Source organism: Ammodytes marinus, assembly GCF_949987685.1.
Source record: "Ammodytes marinus genome assembly, chromosome: 1".
Taxonomy (NCBI): domain Eukaryota; kingdom Metazoa; phylum Chordata; class Actinopteri; order Uranoscopiformes; family Ammodytidae; genus Ammodytes; species Ammodytes marinus.
In genome coordinates this window covers 20,517,142-20,543,168 of record NC_137230.1, presented here as the reverse complement: position 1 = coordinate 20,543,168, position 26,027 = coordinate 20,517,142, and the positions used below count along the sequence as shown (strand labels likewise).

Genomic DNA, 26,027 nt, shown 5'->3' with positions numbered 1-26,027 from the left:
CAAGGTAAGCATTTGTATAAAGTATGTGGCGGAAAACGTTTTTCTGCTGAGGTCCTCTGCAACAGTACAAGGTTGACTTCTGCTACAGCGACGTCTCCCCTAAACTCCTTAAAATGACTGCGCTGACCGCCATCTCCATAAGGTAACAGACTAACTGCATAAGAACCTCATACAACCCCACTTCAAAAATACTGATCCATCCCTTTAACCATTGTCATATTAGAAAGGATTTGTTAAGGCTTGAAAAGGTTCAAACAAATTATGTTTTCCTGCTGACAGGGACATCAGATCTGAAAACACTTCCAGGGGGCGCCTCGGTGGCTAACTGGCTGAGTGCGCAGCATTAAGGCTATGTCCTTGATGCAGCAGAACTGACTCCAGCCTGGGCCTTTCACTGCATGTCTTCCCCTTCCTCCTCTAGTACATATGGGGTTTGTTGGTTGCATACAATTGGGACACATTATTTTCTTATTGGACTCTGTCTTTCTTGCTTGTATACTTGGTTGTGCGCTCTCGGCTGCTCAGTCGATTTAACATAACCTTCGCTTTGCAGATGATTGTGGGTCAAAACAGCCACAAATACACGCTGGCTTGCGCACTTCAAAAATGCAACCGAATATAGTGGGACATCCGGGTATTATTGACATACTACTTTTGACATGCATGTATTTGGAAATCTTAAATCTTCATGGTGTACTAAATAGCATGGAAGTATGGGTATCCACTGTTTGATACAGCTGGTATAGTTCTTGTCACCACCACTGTACAAAAAGTGTTACTGTAAATACATGATGGCACATTGTGCTGCCCCTTCTCTCTGTTGTCTCTGTGCTCTGTACATTGCAGGATATATCTGCTGAAGGGACCTCACACCATCAGGCAAAAGCAGAGGACAATAATGAAAAACAAATCAGCCACATCCGCTATAAGTGGGTGATTAGGAAAAGCAAGATGGGACATTAAGTGTCCCTGCTGGGAGAAGAATTGCCCATTACCCGCTGATTTTCTTAAGCATGACTATTACTTATGGTATATAAAGACTCTATGCTACAGTGACCAGTTAATTACAACCATTAGCCAGGACAGGATGGAAAGCTCACACCTGGAGAAAACACACACACACACACACACACACACACACACACACACACAGGAACATACAATCAAGTTTGTCCTCACGTGAATGCATACATACAGGAGTAAACACTCCACATGTGTCTACACTTGGAAGTCGTTTTCCCAGTTCCCCCTGACCCGCACAGAGAGAATCTCACAGGCATTTTAGAAAAGAATGGTGGATTTGATACGCTGAAATAGTGAAAACGTTTTGATGAATGTTTAGGGAAACAATGCAGCATCTGATAACGTTTCCACTTATGGGTTATGCCAGGTTTGACCTTTAAAGTCGTCCGGGGTAACCTTTAAAAGCCATCATGAATCTGGGCTCATAGCGGAGCACCTGGCCAGCGGTGTGGATTCACTCAGGGCAACCTTTTGTTCCACGCACAGTTCCAGTTGTGCTCTGCTGGGAATAATTTTTTTTTTCTTTCTGACTTTCTTTTGTTTGAGCGATGGATTTAATGTGAACTCATATTTGTAATGTAATAGCTGTCGCTGTAACAGTGGGAGAGACGTGGATGGAATTCCACTGCCAAACAGTGACACCTATTGGCGAAATGACAGTTTCATGTTCCAATTTTGAATCATTTCGACAGGACCTGCCAGCTGAAAAATCACCTTGTTTCAGAATATCCTGCTGTTTGTTGTCTTAAAGTGTTAAACAACATCCTGACATATCTCTGTCCAATTTTTTTAAATGAATCAGTGAGTATGAACCTCTGTTAAAGCTCCTGCCTACATAAAGAGCAACCAAAAAAAGTTTATTATAAACCACCTTGTAAATATTTCTAAAGAACAGTATCAGGCATCCTATTGAATAATCAAATCCTCAAATGTGTCTAATTTATTCATCTGACATTCTGCCCTTACAATACATTTAACAAGGTTCACTTTCTCCCTGACCTTTTCAAAAAAGGTCAATTTGATCATTCCTTATGTTTTCACTTGTATAATAATAATTAAAACCTGACAGTGGAAACATCTTAACAAGTTTAAGTAAAAGTGATATCCATTTTCTTGTGTGGAGATCCAAACCATGGCCTCCACCAGAGAGCAGCAGTGCCATTTGAGGTAAGCTTGAACATGGCATTATGAGTTATATGCTGACAAAATCTAAATTCAACATAATGTGTGCTGTAGGTTTACATCTTCAAAGCGAGTAATACAGCAAGAGGGAGATTTCAACAAAATGTTTTTTACTTCATGAGGCAAGTATTGTGGTTCACACTGTACAGTATACCTAGCGTTGCTGATGTGGGTGAAAGAGTCGGATATGTGTACATGTTTGTCGGAACATTTGAGCCTGATGGCTTTCCCAGCTTCAGGCTTTCCTGGTTGCTTGGAAAACTTTTACTGTTTGTCTCTACACAGAAAGGATCTTGACGTTTTGAGTGAATTATGGACTGTACAAATGATAGGTAAAGAGACATGGATGAATTGATTTATTTTGTAACTGCTCATCGGACACAGATCAATCCTCTTCGAATAATAACAATTGGATAAACATTAGTGACTAATGGCCTAAAGACACAGAATGAATTTGATGTCAAAACAAAATCAAAAATTGTTTAATTAAGGTTAAACATTACAGAAGGTTGATATGTATGTCGATTTTCAAAGTTTACAAAATGAATGAACTTCTAGATATGTTATTGGATGACAACATGTTTTTGGATCTGGGTTTTTCATTTGGCCCAGGGACTCAGACGCGGAGAATGGATGAGTTGGGAAAAAAGGAGGCAGGAATGGGGCCACATCCTCTCTTGTCAAAAGTTTTATAACATTCTCTTACATGCCAATTATACAGTACTACAAATGATAGTAGTCAACTGTTTTCCAACACAGGCAGAAGGCCCTGAAAAAGGCACTCAAAATCTGAGTTTTGTCCACACGAAAAACATGTGGAAAATCCCTTGTTAGAATTGCTATTTTTGTCTGAATTTTAAAAAAACAGACACTATTATGTCCAGTAACCAAGACTGTTGTTCGGATTGCAACCAGATGTTGATACACTTTATCTCTGGAGCCTGATGTTTCACATTTGAGAGATTAGCCCTGCACTAGTATGTGACACTTTGACAATCGTTCATGTATGCTCAGACACATTAGCATGCCAATATTACAGCCTAAAAATTTCCAGAAGACCCTAATTTAAAGCCGGTTTCACATTGTAATTACAAGCAGTAAACTGTTTGACATTTTATCAGAGAGAAATATGTCCTCACCTCCACACAAAGAGGCTGAGCACCAGACTTAACCGTTACCATTCAACAAGACTTGTGCTAGGGGGATATCAGTTTTCCACTGTGACAGGAGGCTGCTTTGATAAGTGATGAATGTGATGAAGGAAGGAAGTCGACGAGCTCCTAGACAGTGATGTCATTCATTTAAAAAAACATCCTGATGCACAATCTCTCGGTCACTGAGGAGGCAGGGAGTTGTGTGCGGTACTACTAGCAACATACTCAAAACAGCTATGGTAGAATTTCTCCATCTGACAATTAGGGTGTATTCACACATGCCGTGTTTAGTTCGGTTGAAACGAACTCAGATGCACTTCTGCCTTCGGTGCGCATCTTTCAGGCAGGTGTGAATACAGCAATCGCACTCGGGTGCGGACCAAACAAACGCTCCGAGACCCAGCTGAAGAGGTAGTCTCGATGCGTTTCCAAACGCACTCTGCTGCAGTTCGTTTGTGGTGTGAATTTGTTCGGACTCGATCCGACCCAAATGCAGGAGGCACTGTGCCTTTTCTTTCTTTTCTTTTTTAATAAATAGCCGTCAGCTTCACATTATGGGAAAGTGTTGTTGTCACCATTATTAGGAAGATTAGTTGTGGTTTGACCGGGAGCCCAGAACAATATAAATGCTGAATGTGTTCAGCGATCAGATGAAGGAGAGGGGAGCGTCTCTCGCACAGTGCCAACAGGTTCACGCTGCGCAAGAAGTGTGTGTTTTTATTTTGCTTCCCATGTACGGGACCGTCAATACTATCCCCGTGTCAGTTTGGAGCTGAACTGCGCCGACCCAGCTGATACACAGCTTAATCAACTGAGTGTCAGCTTGAGCCTATTCTTCTCGCGTGACGCGCATCCAGCACCAAAAATACAGTAAAAATGATGTTTCACATCGTAGGCTACAAGCCACATAACGTGGCATTGACATAAGGCTACACATTATGACCATATGAAACAACAATAATTTGATGTTTTTCCTCTTTATTTATAGGTTAGATGTAGGCCCTTTTATTATTTTTAGCCCCATATTATATCAATGATATATATTTCGCAGTTTAAACTTCGTGCTTCCTGTTTCTCTCCACCCCAGAATGTCTGTCCAATGAATGAATGACCTCAGATCACGTGTGGTTTTGCTTCGTAATGCTGGTTCACTTGCAAAAGGGGCAATATGAAAGTGGACCACACCAAACAAAAAAAATCAAACCTCTATTTGGTCTGGACCAAAGCAAGTGCACTAGCGGACTTTCCCAGTGTGAATACACCCTTAATGTTGTATTTCATATCATATGTCCATAAAGTCATGTTTATAAAATGTAATTTCTTCTGGATTACCTTTTGGTGACTGAGCTCTGACACTTTTAGATTGTTTTCTCTTTCTGATAGAGTATTTAACACAGGCCATTTGAAAATTGTAGCCGATACTGATTTTTTGCATATTGTGGGCCTATAGTGTTGCTGATTGTGCTTTTCTGCTCTCCAGAAAAATAAGGTTTTTATCAGTAATATAATTCATGTTTCAATAAATAGTTTCTAGTTGTAATCCAACAAGTGATCGACCCTCAAAAAGACGTATATGATGTGTGATCTGATTGCTGTTTTAACCAATAAATACAATCAGAGCATTTTGCATTGTGCTGAAACCTTCCACCCAACGTCACTCTGGTGTTTCAACTTTTTTAAAGAACATTTTGACATGGTGTGTGGATGGGAAAGTTTGCTAGATATAAATGTCTAAAGTACACTTAAGGAGCAGGGTTTGATTTCAGTAAAGATCCCAGGAAAGGTCTGGCTCAGACTGGCTTCCTGCTCTGTTGTTCTTGGCTGAAACACTAACACACTGTTTTTTTCTCTGTTTTACAACCTGCATCAGTTTTCCTCATTATGCAATGCTGCTATCCTGTAAAAACTGCAGTTTTTCCATGCCATGATTTTTTTTTATTATCTTTGTGATTTCTGTTTTCACTGATGTAGCCTATGGAAAGCATTTTGAGCATGTATTGCATACTGACATGTCAGCTGAAAAGTGTTGAAAATAAAATGTTGGAAGACACCATTGGCTTCAGTAGGTGCTTTAGTGCTATGCCTGTGATGCTGTAGTGCTAAATGCTAATCAAATGCTTAAAGAAAATGCTTTTATAACACAGGCATAGTGTTTTCCGTGTTCAACAACTTAAGCATGTTAACAGCTAAGGGGTCAAATGTGCCCTATGTTCCCACAGCCCAATGGTCCTATGACCCTATGTTCCTGAAATTAGGTTAGGTAGGCGATTAGGTTCAAGAATCACAGCTGGGTGGATAGGGTTAGGGGACAGGGAGAGGAAAGAATAGGAGTGAGACCAACACACACACACACACACACACACACACACACACACACACAGACATACTGTACTATTATATAGTTAGATTACTTAGAAATGCTAATTATTACAAAGTACATACATATGCGGCTAATGGAGATGTTTTTAGTTTGGCAGGTATTCTGTTACAAACCTGATTATTGGAATTGTGGAAAATGTGACCTGATAGTGATGAAAAAGTTTAGAGAATATTGTCTGGGAACATTGATTTATCACATTTCACAGGAAATTATCCAACAGCTGTTCTTAAAACTTCATTAAAAGCCAAAAATGGTGGGGAAAGAGAAGCATTCAGTTGAGTCGCAGCACTTTGTTTTCTATCAGTCTGTATAGAAGTGCACGACAGTCTATCCATGAGATGTTGCGATATCTAATGTATGAGTGGGAACTTTAACCTGTTGGTGATATTAGGCCTACAATGACTGACCAACATTGCCATCCTTGTATAAATAACAGCTTGAGACAGCATACAAACTTAATTTGGCCACGGTAATAGCTGTCAACAAACAAGACAGAAAAAGTAATCCCTATACTGGAAAATATTTGGTTTTCCTATCATTGTTTTTCTGTTCCTCCTCCTGTAGAGCTTGCAGCCAAAGAGGCCACGGCAGGAACAGATCTGATGTGTTTTTGGTTAGGTCAGACAAAGACACACCTGGATTGACTTGAGGCTGCAGACAGTTTTGAGTCAGATTTTTTATTATTTTTCTCACAGCTCTCATTTTGAGATTTATTCTGTCTTTCTTGCCATGGTTCTCAACAATACATTCTGCCTATGAGTGAGTCATCTGTTTGGGGAATAGTTCCTTATGCAACATCTTCCTCTCTCCTCTCCTGTTAGGCTACAGCGAAATCAAACCAGGTTTTAAACGACTTGAACCCCATGAATACTCATGATTCTTGTTCCCTTTTCTCCCAGCTGTTGAGTTTCCTGTCTTTTATCTTGGGACAGAAAGCATGAATACATGATCATCTTCACATAAATGTTCTCCTTCATGATCCCGGACAAAGTCTGTAAAACGTCCTATTGTTATTTCATAAGAACCCTATCCTGTAAAAAGAAAACAAATGCAGTCAGAGTCCTCGATTGGCATGGACGTTTGTCTTCATTCATGCCTCTCAATTAATTGACAATAACAAGAGAATAAAATATTGCAATGAATCCCATGAAAAAAACAAATCAATCTGTGACTTCCCCAGCTGGTCTGTTAGTCTGGCACCGCCCACCTACCTACTTCCGCTCAATTTTCATTTAACTTCAGTAGTCAGTCTGGGGCTGCGGTATATTCATGCGTTCCTGCTAAGCCAGATTTTCGGCGGTCCAATCAGCGAACAGAGGGAGTGGCTGAGAACGATGACGTCGAGGTCGTGCGCCAGTTTCAGTTGTAGTCAGAGGAAGACCAGGAAGACAATGGATAAGGATATGAGAGAAGCTATTTAGTCTGTTGTGGCAACGCTGCTGAATATCGATAAATGAAAGCCGGAGCAAGAACAAGCTTTTCTGAGTTTTGTTGGTTCCCGGCCGTTCCCGGCGCATGACATACGTCACGTCCAAAAGCTATGCGATTGGTTGGCAGATCCAGAGTGGCACTGAGCAGATTCAATCATTTTAAACTTCCACAGACACCCATACCTTCTGTACAAATGAAATGAAGTACAATGGTCTGAAACCAGGCTACTGGTATGTGGCTCTCGCCTATTTCTTTTTACTGAGGACACACAGATTTCAAAAACAAATACATTTACAATTTTATTATCTAAAAAACAGCTGGGCACTTCAGTTATTTTATTTACTCCGAGTCCGACAGAAGTGAGTATAGTGCATTTGTTAAGGAATATTTTCAAGTAATGGCATTGGCGACAGCTTCCTCATAATATTTCTGTATTTCTCTACCTACTTAGATTAGAATAACTTAGAATAAAAATTGCCTGTGGCTCCTCATTACCTGCCACCTGCCTCTCATTCCTCATAATCATCCATTCAGTGTTTTTATTTAGACTAACAAATTGTTTCATCACCCTGTTGCAGTCTTTAATCAAGTAGACCCCATTTTAATTCTACTGTGTTGTTGAGTCTTCCTTTCCGTTTTGAGTTCGAACAAATACCAGAAACATACAAAAAACGAGAATATATTAGCTACAGTTTTAATTTTTATATTGAGCAATGGCTGTGGGGGAAAAGTCGGATTTGTGTTGTGTTTTTTTTATAGAGGTGTTTTATAATATATGCTAAGATGAGGTTCACTGATCTCTGATTTGTTTTGGAGACAAGAAGCAGGGATGTGATTTAATTAAATTTTTTAGGGTTGGAATAATGTGAAGTTGAGAAATTTTAAGAGGGAATGTTCTTTTTAAGTCAAATATCCTTCTCTTCCAGACCTTAAGTATACTGGGGTCTCTAGAGGTCTCCAAATCACTGTGCAGTAGGAAAATGGACGACCTCTCTGAGCACAAATCATCCATCCTCCAGGTCAGCCCCCACATGTTTCTAATCTAGCTCTTAATTCTGCATGTCTTCATGCTTTACTGGGCTGGAGCCGGCGAGGAAAAACATGAAGCGGGTGCTATAACCTTCACACGTGCTTTTCATAATGTGTCAGCAGAAAATAAAACACATGTCTGCACCCTCTGCTTGTATCCAGAATTCCATACAATATATTTACAGTTGTGTAAGGAGGAAAGTTTGCCCTTTGGCCATGTTCAGTTCTTATAATGGGTTCTTCTTACAGCGTACAGGCGTTCACTCTCTCCTACTTGTCTCTTGGGGCTGAGAATCCTCAAGCTGATCAAAAGACAACTGTCAGTAGAGCAGTGTTAACTTTATGCACAAATGCAAAATCTTGTTATACTTGTAAGGCGAAAACTGATTTTCCACCCCAATAGTCATTAGTTTCCATTAGTCATTTTTGGGGCCACAAGCATAAAGCAGAGTTCATGATCTCATTGTGGTTTAATCAAAGCTGAATCAATGTGATCGCCTATGAAAGAATGGGCTTTAAGCAATGTCTTATGTCTGCTATCAGATTCCTGGTGAAGCTGTCCTAATGTTTTTACTTTAATTCACAACCTAAATAAGTTGTAATGCACTAACTAGCTAAAGGATACTTCATGTTTCTTGTAGAGGCTTGTACAGACATCTCTGGTGAATCCCTGAGGTCAACGTGTTTAGGTACAACGGTTGTTGTGCCATAACATCCATTAAATACAGTGTTTAACCAGGAACATTTTAATCATCAGATGTCAGAGAACAGTCTTTAGCCTGTTTGTATTGCACACTTCCTCTGTGGTTTCATCCTAAGACTTTAAATAAGCACTTCTCTACCAGGCACAAAGGGCCCCACCTTTAATCTCCAGAAATAATTTCTCCATCGAGACGCAGACACAACCAATTTTATTTTATTGACTCTGACTGTGAGTAATGCAGCCAGTCTAATAATAATCCGTTCAAATCACAAACAAAACCATTTGATGAACTATGTTCTAAAAGAGCACACAAGGTCAACACAATGCAACGACAGTTATAAGCCATTGCAACCTCAATGTAAAAGATAGTCTACCACTCTTTTCTTTCCATGCAAAAATGTATTCCAAATTTTTGTTGTAACAAATAAGGCTTCAGCGGTCTGAGTTAGCCAAGTCAAATGGCTATCTTTTGAGTACACAAAGAGTAGCAGAAGAGATGGATTTCACAGTATAGGCTTTGAAAGATAATCACTTTGTGTGTGTTGTTTTAAAACTGACATTAAAAATGTTGAAGTTATATCCTTTGCCCTGTAGAGGTTGTGGAGCAGATAAGCTTAGGACAAACAGTACATCAGTGTATTGCTGACTGCTGGTTAAACGGAGTATAGACTCTGAGACCAGAGATGGACCAGGACAGAGAGGAGACAGAGGTTAGGCAGAGAGCACTTGGGGGGTTTGGTGTTGGTCCCTATAATGACTCTACCAGTGAAAGTATGCAGAGCAACTTCTGCTTCTGTCATTAGGGGCCCGGCATCACACAGAGGGAGAGAGCCCACACTGCTTCCTCTAGGTCAGTTCAGGGGGGACAAAAGTCATTCAGATTCATGGAAATAACCAGGACATTTAGACATCAGGATTGGATTGGACAAAAAACCTCAAGACAAGCAACCCAACACTGACTGAGCATTGATACTGATAATCTTGAGTGCAGCAGTGGAAGACGTACTCAGATGTTTTGCTTCAATAGCAAAGTGTAGAAATACTGTTGTAAGAAATGAAATGTCCTGCAATCAGTTGAAAAAAGTACAAAATAATTGGCACCAAAATATACCCAAAATTAACCAAAGTAAAAACATTCATTATGCATAATGACCATTTAAGTTTACAGTATATGGTATTGTTGAATCATAATTATTGATGCATTTAGCTTTTGATTATTTAGTTTTAACCTAATAGCACATCATCATTTATTTGTTTTATTTATTTATGTAACAAATTGAAAAGTACAATATTTGCCTTTGATCTAAAATGGATAGAGGAATAATGCAGCCTAAATGATAATTGAAGTTATTGAGTAAATGTTAGTTTCCTCCACTGGTTGAATGACTATAAATGTGTTTGGGGTTTAAGAAAGACAATAACCATTGAGCTTGACACATCATCAACGATGTCTGATTATTGATATAAAAAAGATAAGCTTAATTTTTTTCAAGTTAAAACTAATGTTGCTTACATCACTTGTTTGATTCTACCCAATTAGTGCATTTGGTTAAAGAATTGAACAAAAACCCTAAATCATTTGCAGGGATCTTTGTTGAACTGTTCTTATCCTCAGTGGCTCCAGCAGACGTGAGTTAGTGTAATGGGAACTGGTGGTGGTTGTAGTTCAGCATTGTTTGTTCTCCTCTGAACTATACCAATGTTTCGGGCTGTACAGCCCTCTCTCCTGGGACTGACTCCAGCTTGGTGATTGATGGTTTGTCAGGTCAGGATGTTGGCTTTATGTTGCTCTTTGCTCTGAGGCTACAACAGTAGAGTGGCGTGGAGCGGACAAAAAGAATCCTACATAGGCTATTTGTTATCATGAAAGAACCCAGTCCATGTGATTAGCATGTTTAAAAAAAACTATATACGTATATGAATATGTTTTTAACATTAAAGTATTTCACAGATACTGCAGGAGCTTGAGTGACAAAGAAGCCTATTGACACACAACCTACACTTCCTGCATGACATAAATCAGCTTTTTAATGCATGCAAAAAATAAAAAGGAAACAAATAAAAATAACTTGTCTCATTTTTTTTGTAATTCCACAGACTTTGCATGACATGATTTGTCTGATCTCTGATGGCATCGAGTTATAAAGTTGGCTGTCTTCTCTTCTGTTGCCCGGCGACCAAACTTTGTGTGTTTTTTAACATATAATTCTGTTTCATAATTATGCTTGATCTGGATAAATTATGCTTGATTTGTGTGTCCCTGTTCACACTTCCCTCTCCTCACACCATCATCAATCCGCCTCGGTCATGCTTGTTTACAAAGACATACATTCGTATTCAAGACATGAAAAGTGTCATGAAGGTGTCCTCCCTTGTAAATGTAAAAATATAAATGATAATAAATAAATTGAAGTACACCGCTTCAGAAAACTTGTGTTCACATTAAAATAACCTGACATCTGGAGTTGGTGCTACTACATGCTGTTGGAAAAAGTCTGATTTATATCGATAGCATTAGAATTTAAATCTGTTTTATTTGTGCAACAGTGTTTGGCAAACACTTGCACAATTCATTTAGTCTACCAGACGCTGACCATGTTGATGAAAACATTTGTAATCGCATGCCTGTTTTGACAAGCCTGTCAAATGTATAACAAAGTGTTTTTCCACCAGTTTTTCTTCATCTGTACTAAACAAAAACGGACAAATTGAGAACGCATGTGGCTTCACTAGCAGTGATTTCCCTGGATTTGGTCCTTTGTTAACTGCCCTCCTGATTTCACCACACTGACACCAAACCAAACGCAATAGGAATCGCAGTAATTGGTGAAAGGTAAACATGATGTAAAGGTTGGGCTCGTTGAACAGAATACATTTTCTTCTGAGAAGAACCCTGTGCAACGCAGTATCCATGCACCACAAGCACAATGTACTTTATGTGTCTAGTAGTTGACCTATACTTATGACTTATTGCCGCTGACACCAGTCATGTTGTCCCTTTACCTGGCCTGGCAAGTGGAAACAGCCCGGAAAGACTGAGTTGCAGGAATAAGTAATGTACTTCCCTTGCTGGGTGTTCTTTGCCTTGTAATTGACACGATGAGGTCAACTAATGAATGTTATGTGGAAAAACAGCCGATACAGTAGACTTTATAGGCTCTCTGACAGACATGACTGACACAAGTGCATTTTTAGAAGATGCTGCTACACACCTTCTGTCTGTCTGTGGAAAATTAAAAGCATAGGCAATTTTGTTACATCACATTGGTAAAACACTTGTTATAACGTCCAACATTTCCACCAAAAAATGTTAACTTAATTGTAATTGTGACTTTGCTGAGTTTCAAATCAGCGGTAGTAAGACTGGAGGACATTTTGAGCCTCGCCTTGTGTTCCTCATCGACATTTCAGAACATTTTGTCTATAGGTTAATCATAGCTGCAGAGTCTGGCTGAAATGTTTTATACTGTTTTGTTAATCAGAAGATAGAGAGGTTGTGTAAGATTTTTCCAAAGCTTTCTTCCACAACAGACAAACCTGTAGGGCATGATTTCTTTTCTCATAATTTTCTCCCATCATTCATTTACGTTTTAAATTACTAATGGAGGCTCATGTGAGTTACCACTGAGACCCCATAGTGAAAATGTATAGCCAGACACTGCTAGTAGACATTTACATAATGAGGCTCCGTGAGGTTTTGTGCGTTTGTGCTGCAAATCGGTGTCAAATATCCTCTGTGTGACTGCAGAGATTAAGAATGGCCTGTAATTGAGCAAATGTTTCCAGTCTCTCAACATAACATACTTAATGTTTCCCAAACGTGAGATTACAGGAAGACGATTCACAAAGAATCCAATACTGGACTGCCTTTTTCTTATGGAGCTATACACTCTGTGTGCAAAGTCATTTAAAGTACACACTGACTGCAAAAGAGAGGACAAATGCCCAGTGAGGGGCGATTTACTGGCACCCCAGCCCATGACTGCCCTCATTTAACACATATTACTATCCAATAACCATTGAGTGTCATGGTTGTACAATGAAGGTGATAAATGAAAAGGATTATAGTGTAATCAAAAGACACTGTGGCACGATGCCTCAGAGAGCAGGGAGGGGTTGCTGGAGGCAGAGAGGTATAAAACAGACGTTGAAGGAGTGAGTTGAAGCAGAGTGAGTTGAAGCAGAGTGAGGAACAGAAGAGGAGAGAGCAACGGAATTTCTGTTGGGAAATCTGAAACAGGGAGGTAAGAGAGAAATAGATCATTGATGGTCATGTTTAAATATGTTTAAATATCAATCTGCGAACCAAGTATGCTGAATTATAAGGGCAGAAAAAAACAATCTAAATGCAATTTAGGTAATACGTTTTAAGATTTGTATTTACAAAAAAGACTTGATTTCGGCAAGTGAGGTTGAGTCTGTGATTTTGATATTGTTGTCCTTTGTAATTTATGATATAGGACTACAATACAAGTCTTTACTTCAGCTTACTGTTCAGTAACATATCAGACAATGGCTTTTATTAACTGCACTCATCAATCGCATGTAACCTGTCTTGCCCAATCCTTAATAATGTTCTTAAAATGCGATCAATATACTTTCTGTTCTTTCAAATTGAGAGAAACAGTGACACATTATTCTGTCATGTACAAATTGTGTGTTTTTTTTATTGTTTAACTCAGATTGCTCAAATACAGCCAAGACGTGTGTGTGGGTGTTTGGATTGTGTTGCCAGTGTTTCGTCAGTGGATGTAGAAATGTTTGAGTGTTCCAGTGAAAAATGGTGATGGCTAACACAGATGTGAAATCTGAGTGGGGGGTTCTGTCCAGCCATATCTGTTTTCCCCAAAAAACACAGAGGATAGTTTATCCTTAAAGAAACATTTTGATTCTACAGTATGTATGAACTATTAAGTATTGATAGTATTTTAAGTATAAAACGGTCCAATTGTCTCATTCCTATAGGTAGTATGAGTTACTTGAAACATGGAACATTGTTTTTTGTTTCAAATCTTTCTTTCTCCTTCCAGTGAGGTTTTGCCCCTGGTCTTCTTTGGAGTTCCTGGTGTGAAACACGCATTAGGAGAGGTGAAAGTTCAAGAGTCAGACGTCGCAGCTGTGTGTCAGAATGTCACTGAGGCTTTATTTTCTCCTGCTGGGAATCACCGCAGCTACTGTTGTTACAGCTCAAGGTGAGTCGCTCACAAAGAATCAGTCTTGTCATTGGGACATTATGTGTTGAAAATCACTGCTCGGTCCCAACCAATGCAAACACATTTTAAATAACAGTCAAATGAGTGGACCGTTTAAAACGGACACATATTGCCATACAATGTTGGAGAAATGGTAAATACTGATGGAGGAAGGCTCATAATACTTTGCACTGAAATCCCAACATTACCACTGTACAGACAATAGGAATTGTATTTAGTATAATTTGGTTGTCTTTCCCAGACAAATGGACCTGTAGCTTTCTCATTAGTAGATTTATATTCAAATTAAACTAGTTTGTATGTGGGCAGTCAGTAAGACTTTTTATCCTGTATGTAAAAAACTGAGAAAGTTTGTAAGATAGCTGCAATGGAAATAGTTTTCAGATTTGTTAAGGTATAACTGCACCCTGATTTTATTACATATCAGTAAAATAATTAAATAAACCTCGATTTCACGGTAACACTTTACAATAAGTGCACATTAATGAACTGTTATTTAATGCATAGTTAATACTATTAACTATTAGTTAACGCTTATTAAGCATTAGTTAACGGTTAATGCTTGTTAAGCATACCAGATAGTAAATGCTTAGGTAATGCTTATTAAGCATTACCTAAGCATATATTATTGGTTAATAATTGATGAGGGAATGTTTAGTATGCATTTACTAAGCATTAACTAACAGTTAATTAATTTACCCTTATTGTAAAGTGTTACGATTTCACTAATTAAAAGTTTTCACAACCAGAACTCTCAGACACTTTATATTCAGGGTTATCAATATTTCAGATTTCTAATGGTTTAATTTCCTATAAAAGTTAAATATGACTAATTTACTTTGATTTGTCTCTTGTAGGATCATGGAGAAGAGACAACAAAGAGCCAAGCCCTGCTTCATACCACTCTGATGGTAATTTTTATGTCAAAATATTTACCAATATGTACAGTATGTCATAACTCCCTTTTCAGGTAGTTTGAGTCACATTCCTAACATGTTACAGGGATAGTTCACAATTTTTGAAGTGGGGCTGTATGAGGTTCAGGCATAGTCTTACTGTAGCCTTATGGAGTTGGTGATCATCAGTGCAGTTACCTCAAGGAGTTTGGGGGAGATGTCACTGTAGCAGAAGTCGGCCCTGTACTGTGGCAGACGAGATGAAAAACTTTTTCTCTCCATATATAAATGCTTACCTAAAACATAAATATCCCTTCAATTGTACACTAAACTGAGTTTCTCCCCCACGGTTTTAGTTTGCTAGAGTCGTTTATTTTTTGTAACTTGTGTCCCTTGAATAATCCGCAGTAGCTGTGAGTCAAGCAGCTGATTGGCGGAGTGATACAAAAATAAAAGGATGTCTGGCAGCAAACTTAATTTGTGTAAAAAAATCTCAGTTTACCGTACAAGTGGACAGATATTAGCTTTTAGGTTAGCATTTATATACAGTATGTGGAGAACAAAGTTTTTCTTCTGGCCCTGTCTGCAACAGTACAAGGCTGACTTCTGCTACAGCGACGTCTCCCCCAAACTCCTTATGGTGACACAATAACTATACCTAAGTACCCCATACAAAACTTTCTTCAAAAATACTGAACTATCCCTTTAAAGACAGAGTATTTTGAGCGGTTAGTGTGAGTTTGTATTCAAGTCATATTTGTTTGTCCAGACAATGATTGGACCACATGGTTCAATGTTGATCATCCCGGAGGCCGTGGAGACTACGAGCAGCTGGACGCCATTCGCTTCTACTACCGTGCCCGAGTGTGTGAGACTCCCCGTGCAATCGAAGCCAGGACAACTGAATGGGTTCCAGCACGTGAAACTGGGGAGGTGGTCCATGCAGATCCAACTGTGGGCTTCTGGTGCCTCAATGAGGAGCAGGGTCCTGGTCGCAACTGCTCCAACTATGCAGTCCGCTTCCTATGTCCCAAAGGTTCTATCTAGTAACACTTTTAATATGCATTTAGTTACTAAAAGTTGGACTCAATGTAAAAGGAAGACCATCATTGACAATTAATCTTTTCAAGGGATTATTTGACCGTAATTTTCATTCTCTTTTACACCAGAGAACATTGTGAAAATTGAGGGTACGACCTGGGGTCCGTGGTCAGATTGGAGCGAATGCCCTGCCCTCTGTGGTCAGGTTGGGGTCCAGTTGCGCACCAGGAACTGCCAATGGGACTCTATGCCTTGCAGTGGGCCTAAAGTGGAAGGGAAAGACTGCAATGGACCCAAGTGTCCCGAAACAGGTGAGCCAGCGCTGGCTTTGAAGGAGCAATCTACTGCATTGTGTTTGTATTTAGTCTCATCAACTATGGGACACATACCATTCATAAAATGGCTAACCTTGTTCAATTCTGATTTAGATTGCTCCTTGCAGTGTGTGATGGGGAAGGTGAATGCCTGGTGTGACACGTGCATGTGTGAAGAACACATCCTGCTGGGCTCCGTTCGAAGTGCTGGGGGTCTCACTGCTGAAGGGGCTACCATTCTTCGCACTGGCAGACTCCTTACCCTTTCCGACCACAATGGGCATTTCCGTATCCCTGGTATCTGCCCTGACGGCAACACCACCCTGACATTCATCCTGCAGGGTCACGCCAACCTTAGTGTTATTGTGCCCCACAGTGCTGAACATACCTCTGTCCTCAGTGTCCAGCTCAAAAGAACAGGTAAAGTAGATTAGATGTCAGTGGACTTACAACAAAGTATCTTTTTGCAGTTGACATTATATAGGAACCAAAAAGTCAATTTTGAGCTACAAATTATTAATGAGTTTGTCAACAATCTCAAGTGGAGCTATGAGGTAATATGTTAGCTCCAATTGTGATTGTCAGAGAAGCTCCATGTGTTGAGCAACCCCGAGAGCAAGGCCAGGAGGGAGGGACAAACTACTGCCTTTTGCTGCAAAGTGGCAGGATCTCCACAACCAGACAAGTACCAATGGTAGGAATTGTAACAGTGAAATTATAATCCACTAATTATACAGTCACATAGATGCGTCTAATGAATAAAAAAAATTAAAAAAGGTTTATTCAATGATTTTGCTTCTCTTTTCGTTGATGTGAACCAACAGGTTTCATAACAACAGTGTGCTGGAGAAGCAGTCGGAGAGCATCTTGGTCCTAAGAAATCTGAGTTCCGAGCAGGCTGGAGAGTACCACTGCAGAGCAAGTGGTCCAGCAGGGGCTATTAAGACCAAACCAGCTACACTCAAAGTCTTAGGTTTGTTCTCACTCAATTGAATACACATATTTTATATACCTACATTTGCATGAACAAACTTTGTGCGCATTGAGTAATATCAATGAGGTACATACTGTTTTGTACTTGAGCAAAATGGAAGTATGATCAAACTAAATCAACATATTGATTTCTACATCTATTACACAGATAGAGATGAGCCTTCATGTAATACAAAGCCAGAATCCCACCTCATTCGTCTTCCACACGATTGCTACCAAAACAGTACAGACTCCTTCTACTATGATGTGGGAAAGTGCCCTTCAAGTGCATGTGTTGGACAGCTGGACAATGGCATCAGATGCAAAGACAAAGTGACGTACTGCTGTGGTGTTCAAAAGATGGAGGAAAGGCAGCTAACATGCCAGGGCTACCAACTGCCCACAATGGTGGTGACTGAGTGTGGCTGCCAGAAATGTGTGGACACCAAGTCCATTGTGCACGGTAGGGCCATTGCTGCAGACAATGGTGAGCCAATGAGGTTTGGCCATGTCTTTATGAATGGAGTCAGAATCAGCCGGACAGGCTACAAAGGTACATTCTCCATTCAGGTTCCACCAGACACAGAGAGACTTGTCCTGACCTTTATGGACAACATGCAGAAATTTGTCAACACCACAAAGGTACTCCCATTTAACATCAAAGGGGGGGCTGTTTATCATGAAATCAAACTATTAAGAAAAAAAGCTCCTGTGACCATCAGCTCTACAGAAATGAACACCCTGGAGCTTGGAGAAGTAGAAGATCAGGAAGCAATGGTTCAAATCCAGATTCCTCCTAATTCCTTCTATACTGAGAAAGGGGAAGTCTTCCAGGGTAACGTAAATGCTAGTGTAACATTCCTTGACCCCAGAGACATCTCCACAGCTGCTGCAGCTCAAAGTGATCTAAACTTTGTAGGAGATGAAGGAGATACACTGCCACTGAGAACCTATGGGATGTTCTCTGTTGACTTTAGGAGTGAGGAAAACAATGAGCCCCTGAACGCAGGTGAAGTAAAGGTGTTCCTGGATTCTGCACAGGTGAAGATGTCTGAGCATCTCCATATTATGAAGCTGTGGTCACTGAACCCTGACACTGGCCTGTGGGAGGAGGAGGGCAGTCTGCAGGTGGAAAAGAAAAGAAGAGGCAAAAGGGAGGAGAGAACCTTTCTGATTGGTAACATGGAGATCAGAGAGAGACGTCTTTTTAACCTGGATGTCCCAGAAAACCGCAGGTGTTATGTGAAAGTGAGGGCCTTCCGTAGTGAGCGCTTTATGCCCAGTGAGCAGGTGCAGGGAGTTGTGGTTAGCCTTATAAACATGGAGCCCACAGCTGGCTACTCCACTAACCCACGTGCCTGGGGCCGTTTTGACAGTGTCATCACCGGCCCAAATGGTGCTTGTCTTCCTGCCTTCTGTGACGCACAAAAGGCTGATGCCTACACCGCCTACGTCATGGCAAACCTCGGAGGAGAGGAGCTGGAAGCTGTGGCTTCTTCTCCCAAACTCAATCCCAACCTTGTTGGAGTGCCCCAGCCTTACCTGGGAAAGATGAACTACAGGCGGTCTGACCATGAGGACCCAAGAGTAAAGAAGACTGCATTCAGCATTAATGTTGCAAAACCAAGTCCCAACACAGCTGAGGAAGGCAATGGACCAGTCTACACATTTGAGAAATTGAAAGAATGTGAGGAGGCCCCATTCAGTGCATCACACTTCCGTTTCTCAAGGGTAGAAGGAGACCGCTATGATTACAACACAGTGCCATTCAACGAAGATGACCCAATGAGCTGGACAGAGGACTACCTGAGCTGGTGGCCCAAGCCCATGGAATACCGGGCCTGCTACGTTAAAGTAAAACTCAGTGCCCCTCATGAGATCAATGTTCGTTCTCGCAACATGGGTGGTACCCACCCGAAGACAGTAGGCCAGCTGTACGGCCTTCGTGACACTCGCAGCATCCGTGACAGGGAGCCAACTGTTTCAGCTGTGTGTGTGGAGTTCAAGTGCAGTGGGATGCTGTATGATCAGGAACGTGTAGATCGTACGTTGGTAAAAGTGATTCCACAAGGAAGCTGTAAGAGAGATCATGTAAACGCAGAGCTTCAGGAGTATCTGGTCAACCACCTGCCCCTTGCCGTCAACAATGACACAAATGAGTTCACCATGTTAGCACCTCTTGACCCTCTAGGACATAATTATGGAATATATACTGTGACAGACCAGGATCCCCGCACAGCCAAAGAGATTGCACTTGGACGATGCTTTGACGGCACTTCTGATGGTACATCCCGTGTCATGAAAAGCAATGAGGGTATAGCACTGTCGTTCACCTGTGGGGATAAGGAGGCGACACAACAGAGTGTCTTCCAGACCCAGCAAGGTCCTCAAAGTCAGAGAGTAACAAGCGGAGAAGGCAGGCAAAACCGACGCCGGCAGAGAGCCAATGGTCCCAGCAGCAGTCGTAAACGTAGCACCAGAAATCCTACAGGAAGTCGTGTGAAGGCCACAAGCTAAACAATAACACTGAAGGTTGTCAAAAGCTCAGCATGGAGCCCAAATCACACCTGCAATAGAGATGGGATTGGATAGTGTGAACCTTGTTTGATAAAACATTTTTTTATCGATTTTTAACTAATGGAATATGTAACTAAACAAAGCTAGGCCAATTGCTTGCAACTTTGTCCCAAGGAATAATTGCATCAGCATCCTTTTTGCATTTCAACTGTACTGTGGTAAATATTGACTTGAAACTGTAAATAGAATATTTATTACATATGCGTTCAAATCATTAATCAGGGATGCCATGAAATAACATTAAAGTTTTTATTCATGTTGTAAACAGAAGCACACCTTGTCTTTTTGACCAGTGATTTATTAAATTAGATGCTTATAAAACACTGCAGATGCTATATCTTCCACATTGTATGTATCCGATTGTCCATGTAACATTGAAACCGGTCAATAGCTAGAAAAGATGAGAAATACACCCTTTTCCACTATCTGTAGCCCATATGAAGACATGGTGGGGTGAAGCCCAAAATCCCCCGCTCCTCATCACACTTGATACAAGCCTGCAGAAGCAATGATTAGGAGACCAGTCGTAGCAAATTAATCCACTTGCTGATCCACTTTCTCTGCATTAGTAAAAACCAAATTAGTATATTACATTTGTCATGCACAAAAAAACCTATATGTACTCTTTTCTCCATAAGTTCAAGGGTATTCCAGAGATGTATCAAGAGAATGGCTGTGAGGTTTTAAAGTCACATTTATTATACTTGTCTATCCCTTTTACCTTACATTGAATGTCATGTGTTCTCTGTAAAATTACAACTACTTACATTTTGCATCAGTCTCAAATCACAGACAATGCAACCTATTCAGAGATAAAATATGAATTATGTTCTGAATAATTATTCTGAATTTGGCAACCAAAGTTAATGATACTATATACTTTCCTGTGAGAGAACAATCCACAGGTAAGTGAGACCTATAATATAGACATGACATTCCGGTTAAAGAATTGCATAGAACCTTGTGTTTCTATGTCACTACACTTAAAACTGCAAAAATGCATCTGCTATTTTGACAGAACAACATTTAATAAAAAATGAGCCCTGCAAAATTCAACACAACAGCAGTTACAATGTATTCTCCATCGAAGCTGTGTTTTCCAACAGATACTACATGATTATGTGTGTGTGTGTGTGTGTATGTGAGTGAGGTGAGGCTGAATGAGACAAGAGAAAAGGCAATCCATATGTATGAACATAAAGAGTTGGTGAAACTGAATGCTCCCTGGTATAGTCCGTCTGGTCATTGAAGCAAAATGAAGGGGGCAACACATAGTTCAGATTTTCCAGGATGGCACTGGACAGCATGAAAAGGTACAGCTGCATTTCTGAGGGTTGAGAGGGAGAAAGGGCAGTGGGGACGGAGCCAGTGTCACATGAAGTCCTCATAGTCTTGGGCGTAGCCGCCATCAAATGCTGCATAGTCAAGATCATCTCGCATCTGTCCTTTTAAACCGCCTCCAGGTGTGACACCTTTCTTCTTCTTCTTTCCTTTGTTGTTTTGCTATAGAATGAAAATAAAAGCCACTTTAAACAATGTACAAATTTGACTACACATTTACAGCACAAGAGATTTCTAATTAGATTTAACATTTATGTTTTACCTGTGCAAAAAAATAAATTTTACATTTATTCAGCTGGAAAACTGGCATTCTAAATATTAAAAACTTGACTCAACAAATTATACAACCATCGATTCCGATTCAGTATAGAAACCATATTAATATTTACAAACAATTGAATGGACTGGGCGTAACCTAATGATTACTATAAACAGGACCCTCTTCTGTACATTAATTACAGCTCAGAATGTATCTATGAGAAACTACTAGCATGTAGTCACTTACTTTTTCTTGTTTCTGTTTTTCACTAAGTAGGGCTGACAGGGAATTACTGATTTTCTTCAGGTCCTCTACTTCCACTGTAAGAAAATGTGTAAATGCTTAAGCTTTCTGAATTAGAAGGAATTGATATAGTGAAATAATCAATATTGTTCAGTAAAAATGGCTGTAATAAATGCTGTACTTACATGAAATACAGAGTTCTCGAAACAATGACTCCAAGAAACTTGAATAGTGCACAGATTTTTCAGACTGGGATAGCTTTTCTTTCAGCAATTTTTCAAACTCTGTGAAGTCGTCCTTGGAAGATGGACACATGGCGTCAATTCCAGCAACACTGTTTGAAGTGCTGCTGACACCTGAAAAAAAGATTTAAAGTCAACAGGTTTCTTTTTAAAACATAAACAGTCACAAATGCAGAAGACCAACTTTTAAAATCTGACCACTGGTGTTGCTTAAGTTTATACCAAACAATCCAGCTAGAAGGGTTAAAAAGCAGGGCGGAATTTTAAGGTTGCTAAGATGACAGCAGTTATTCCACAACGCAATTGTAAAAACAAAAACTTTGTATGCATCTTGTTCACAATTGAAAATCAAACAAAAACAAATTTAAGTGATCCAATAAGAGTTTGTTATTTGTATACTATCAGTATGGTTCTCAGTAATCCAGTGTAAATTGGGATGTAAACTATAACCTGTAAAATACTGGAAATAGTGTGTATGATGGAAGAAGGCTAGATGTTATGCTTTGTATCTGAAATTTGATCTTGACATACCAAAAGCATCTTTTGCTAGCTCCAAGTCTGCTTCTTCCTGTAATTTCTTCACTCTTAACTTCTCAGCGAGTTGTTCTTCGGGAGTGAGATCCTCTTCCTTTAATAACAAGATGCCACAGAGTCAAAATGTTAACATTATTAGAGATGAAAGAAGGGACAAGAGTTTTTGTGAATTATTAAGCTAACTGTTCAGAGTTAAAAAGAAAACTCACTTCTTGTGCCTTATCCAGCAGCTCCTGCTGTTTCTTCTTTAGCCGGTTTTCTTTCTCTTTGATCTTCTCCATCAACTTCTTCTTTTCAGAAACCTTTGTCGCTGAAATAATATTGTCATGATGAAACATACAATTCTGAGGAAAAGACGACAACTTTGCCACTCATAAACATACTATCTAATGTATTATGATCTTGAGAAACATGTGGCAATTAAATACATACCTAATTTTGCAGCCTCCGCTTTCTTTTCATCTTCTTCATCATCCCAATTATCCTGCAAATAAAGTTGCCATTTAATTATTCAGGATACACAGGCCCATTGCAAGTGTTGGGGTTTGATCAAAGACAACAAGCTCAAACATGAAATTCAAGGTATGCCAAGCTGTCGGTGGTGTACATGTAACTGTTCAATCAGCTAAATCATATCCTTTCCTTTAATCAATCATTATAAAGCTCTCTGCCACCCACTTTTCTTATTTTTAGCATAAAATATTGAAATTGTAAATTAAATAAACTAACTCAACTTCACAGAGATACACACATTGGTACCTAATGAGCTTTGACAAGATGACAATCTGTAAATAAAACAATATCTCCTTCCTACAGCTTAATGCAAGTTAGATTTAAATACATTCAACGGACACTCAGAATATTAGGACACATTTATTTTAGTGCAGAAAAACAACATCAATTATATTGGCTTGGGCACAATTTAGAATAAAACATGACTTTTGTTCCATTGGTCACTCAGAAGTAAGATGATGTACTTATTTTAAATGTGTTATGACATTCAAGATTGTTTCAAGACATTCAATGACAATTAAACCTTATTTTTAAATTAATGTAAAGCCTTTCAAAACGTTGAGGATATGTACTAGGAATGCTTTCAATACAATCCACATGGGATAACGAATTCATTAATTGTGGGCAATAGCTAAGTAATTGTGTTAGTCCCTGGGATGCCACAAACAGTTAACCTGGCTAAATAATACCACCTTTTAAACTATGCATGGCAATAAATCATCCGTTTTTTTTTTGTTTTGGCACCATATGTTACAGTAAAAACGGGACAATTGAAGAGGCCTCTTCGAGAACTTTCCCTGGGTCTCAGGTTACTGGACAGTTAACATGTCAACATTCAGGCAATAACCACCTGCATTGTAGTGTCAACCTAGAACTAGTTCTGTAATGATCATGCCTCTTTGTAAAGTCTGAAAGTTCTAGACTTTGGTCTTGGCTGGGTTGAGTCATCAAACCCAGATGGTGATACATCTGATTGTGGCTAAAGTTTGTTAGCAAGCTAACGCTGCCGCATGTTGAACGAAACTCAACCAGAGAGGGGGAATTCAGGACAGGACACAAATGCTAATCCTCCTAATGATTTAATTCAACCACACTTCGGGGCAGCGACGAGATAAACCGTGTACATTAACAACCCATTACCCCAGTACTTATGCTGGCGAAGCTATCGTCGACGTTACCCAAGATTAAAACAATATTTTTTTAAACGCAAGCTGATATGGGAGCTAAGTGGCCCGTCAAGAGGTTAGCTTCATGCTACGTCATACAAGTAGCCCGGCTAACAGAGAATCACATAGCTAATCTCATCTTCCAAATAATAACAAACGACATTGGCGTCCATAAATTCAGTTTACACCCAAACCGTCAACTGACACGATAACAATCACTGTGGTAACGGTACTTAAAACCAAATAGTAACCTCAAGTAAGCTAGCTAAAGTGGAGTACTACATGCTGCCACATGAGTTAGCCGCCTGCTAGCACAATGCTAACGCAGGCTGGAGGTTAGGTTTGACAGGCAATCAGAAAAACTGCGTTAAGGAACGGCTGGCTTAACGTTAAACTGACACACTTGCTAAACAGGCGGTTTGTCATTTTGATTTTTACCTTGACGTCTTCCTCTTCATCTTCGCCTTCCCATTTATCCATCACTACCGCCGCCGCCGCCGCCACATTTTTAATCGGCTCCTCTTCCTCGAAGTTGTCAGCGTCTGTAACAAAGAAAACATGGTGGAATAAGTTAGGGCCAATACACATCTAATGAGGGAGAGTTTAATACTAATGTGAGTGTAAAGCTCGTAAAAAGAGAGACTGAGAGTAGGAGTAGCGGATGGATTAGAGATAGCGCTCCTTCCCTATTAAGTTTCTCACCCCAGTCCGCCATGTTGGCTGTGTTGGTTGTGTTTGACAGGCTTGCGTGCTGCAGCCGCCCGTTGACCACGTTCAGAAGCAGCACCCACCTTCTGGACGTCACTCCGTGGGCAGTGGGCTTATATTATGTCATGACTTTAGTCTATTTGGTCATGATTCCCCCGGACTTCATCAGGGAACATGACACAGTCTGGGGGCCAAGGCTGTTTTTATATTATTAAATAGTAAACAAGAGGAGGATATAGTCTATATTCACAATTAGCCTATGAGTCAATATTTTCATATTTAATTCAAAGTTATTACATAGCCTAGTAGCTATAAATCGATATTTATATAGCCTAGACCTACTGTAGGCTAGTAGCCTATAGTGTTTTTTTTTTTACTACAGTAGAACTTGATAACTAATGATTTACATATTTATTACATATAGCCTACATATCCCATTTCAAGATGTTTTTTTTAATTTTCATTACATTTTATTAACCATTCTCTCTATCTTTCTCACACTCATGCAGGCATTAGGCTACTATTTCTGTTTATTTAGGTAAAATATTTTTTTCTTTGCCTGCTTGTGTGTTCATCTTCACACCCTTTTAATTTCTAATTTTTTATGTTGCATTGTTGATGGGAGCCTGAGATTCAAGCATTTTATTGCTAACACCTGCTCCTGTAATCCTTTATGCATATGACTATTAAACAATCTGGAATCTCGAATTGCTATTGGAAAGTAGTCCAGTATATTTTTCTGTACTTGTCATTTGTCCACATTTGTTATGATACTTAAAAAATATAGATTAAACAAAACTTTACCACAGATGACGTATAAAACAGAGATAATAATATAATAATTGATACATACAATATACATAAAATGATAAAATAAGACATTCAGAGGCAGGCTGGTTTAGTTTGATAATTTAGGACCATGTTTATTGCACCAGAAAGTGTCCACCACAACACAAAACTCACAGCAAAAATAGACTGAAGTTGACCAATTACCATACATTAGGTCTTATAAAGCAATAAGTACCTGTTATCCAATCAAGATAACTCACAATAGATATATAAATGTATCAAACATTACATCTCTTAACTTTGACAAAAATATGATA

At 39.6% G+C, this 26,027-nt stretch overlaps 2 protein-coding genes across 2 annotated transcripts; one reads left to right on the top strand and one right to left on the bottom strand.

Annotated features, from left to right (window-relative positions):
* Window positions 1-13,084: 13,084 nt before the first annotated feature.
* Window positions 13,085-19,994, top strand: cilp (cartilage intermediate layer protein, nucleotide pyrophosphohydrolase). The gene is made up of 9 exons (XM_080030460.1): window positions 13,085-13,146; window positions 13,933-14,094; window positions 14,973-15,026; window positions 15,781-16,047; window positions 16,181-16,363; window positions 16,481-16,786; window positions 16,952-17,060; window positions 17,191-17,339; window positions 17,508-19,994. The coding sequence occupies exons 2-9, from the start codon at window positions 14,031-14,033 to the stop codon at window positions 19,853-19,855; spliced, it is 3,480 nt and encodes a 1,159-aa protein (XP_079886586.1). The 5' UTR covers window positions 13,085-13,146; window positions 13,933-14,030; the 3' UTR covers window positions 19,856-19,994.
* A 209-nt stretch (window positions 19,995-20,203) lies between these two features.
* eif3jb (eukaryotic translation initiation factor 3, subunit Jb) lies at window positions 20,204-24,960 on the bottom strand. The gene is made up of 8 exons (XM_080030473.1): window positions 24,916-24,960; window positions 24,652-24,755; window positions 22,967-23,018; window positions 22,744-22,844; window positions 22,532-22,628; window positions 21,944-22,114; window positions 21,762-21,835; window positions 20,204-21,418 (listed from the first exon to the last, which is right to left on the bottom strand). The coding sequence occupies exons 1-8, from the start codon at window positions 24,926-24,928 to the stop codon at window positions 21,287-21,289; spliced, it is 744 nt and encodes a 247-aa protein (XP_079886599.1). The 5' UTR covers window positions 24,929-24,960; the 3' UTR covers window positions 20,204-21,286.
* Between the last annotated feature and the right edge of the window lie 1,067 nt (window positions 24,961-26,027).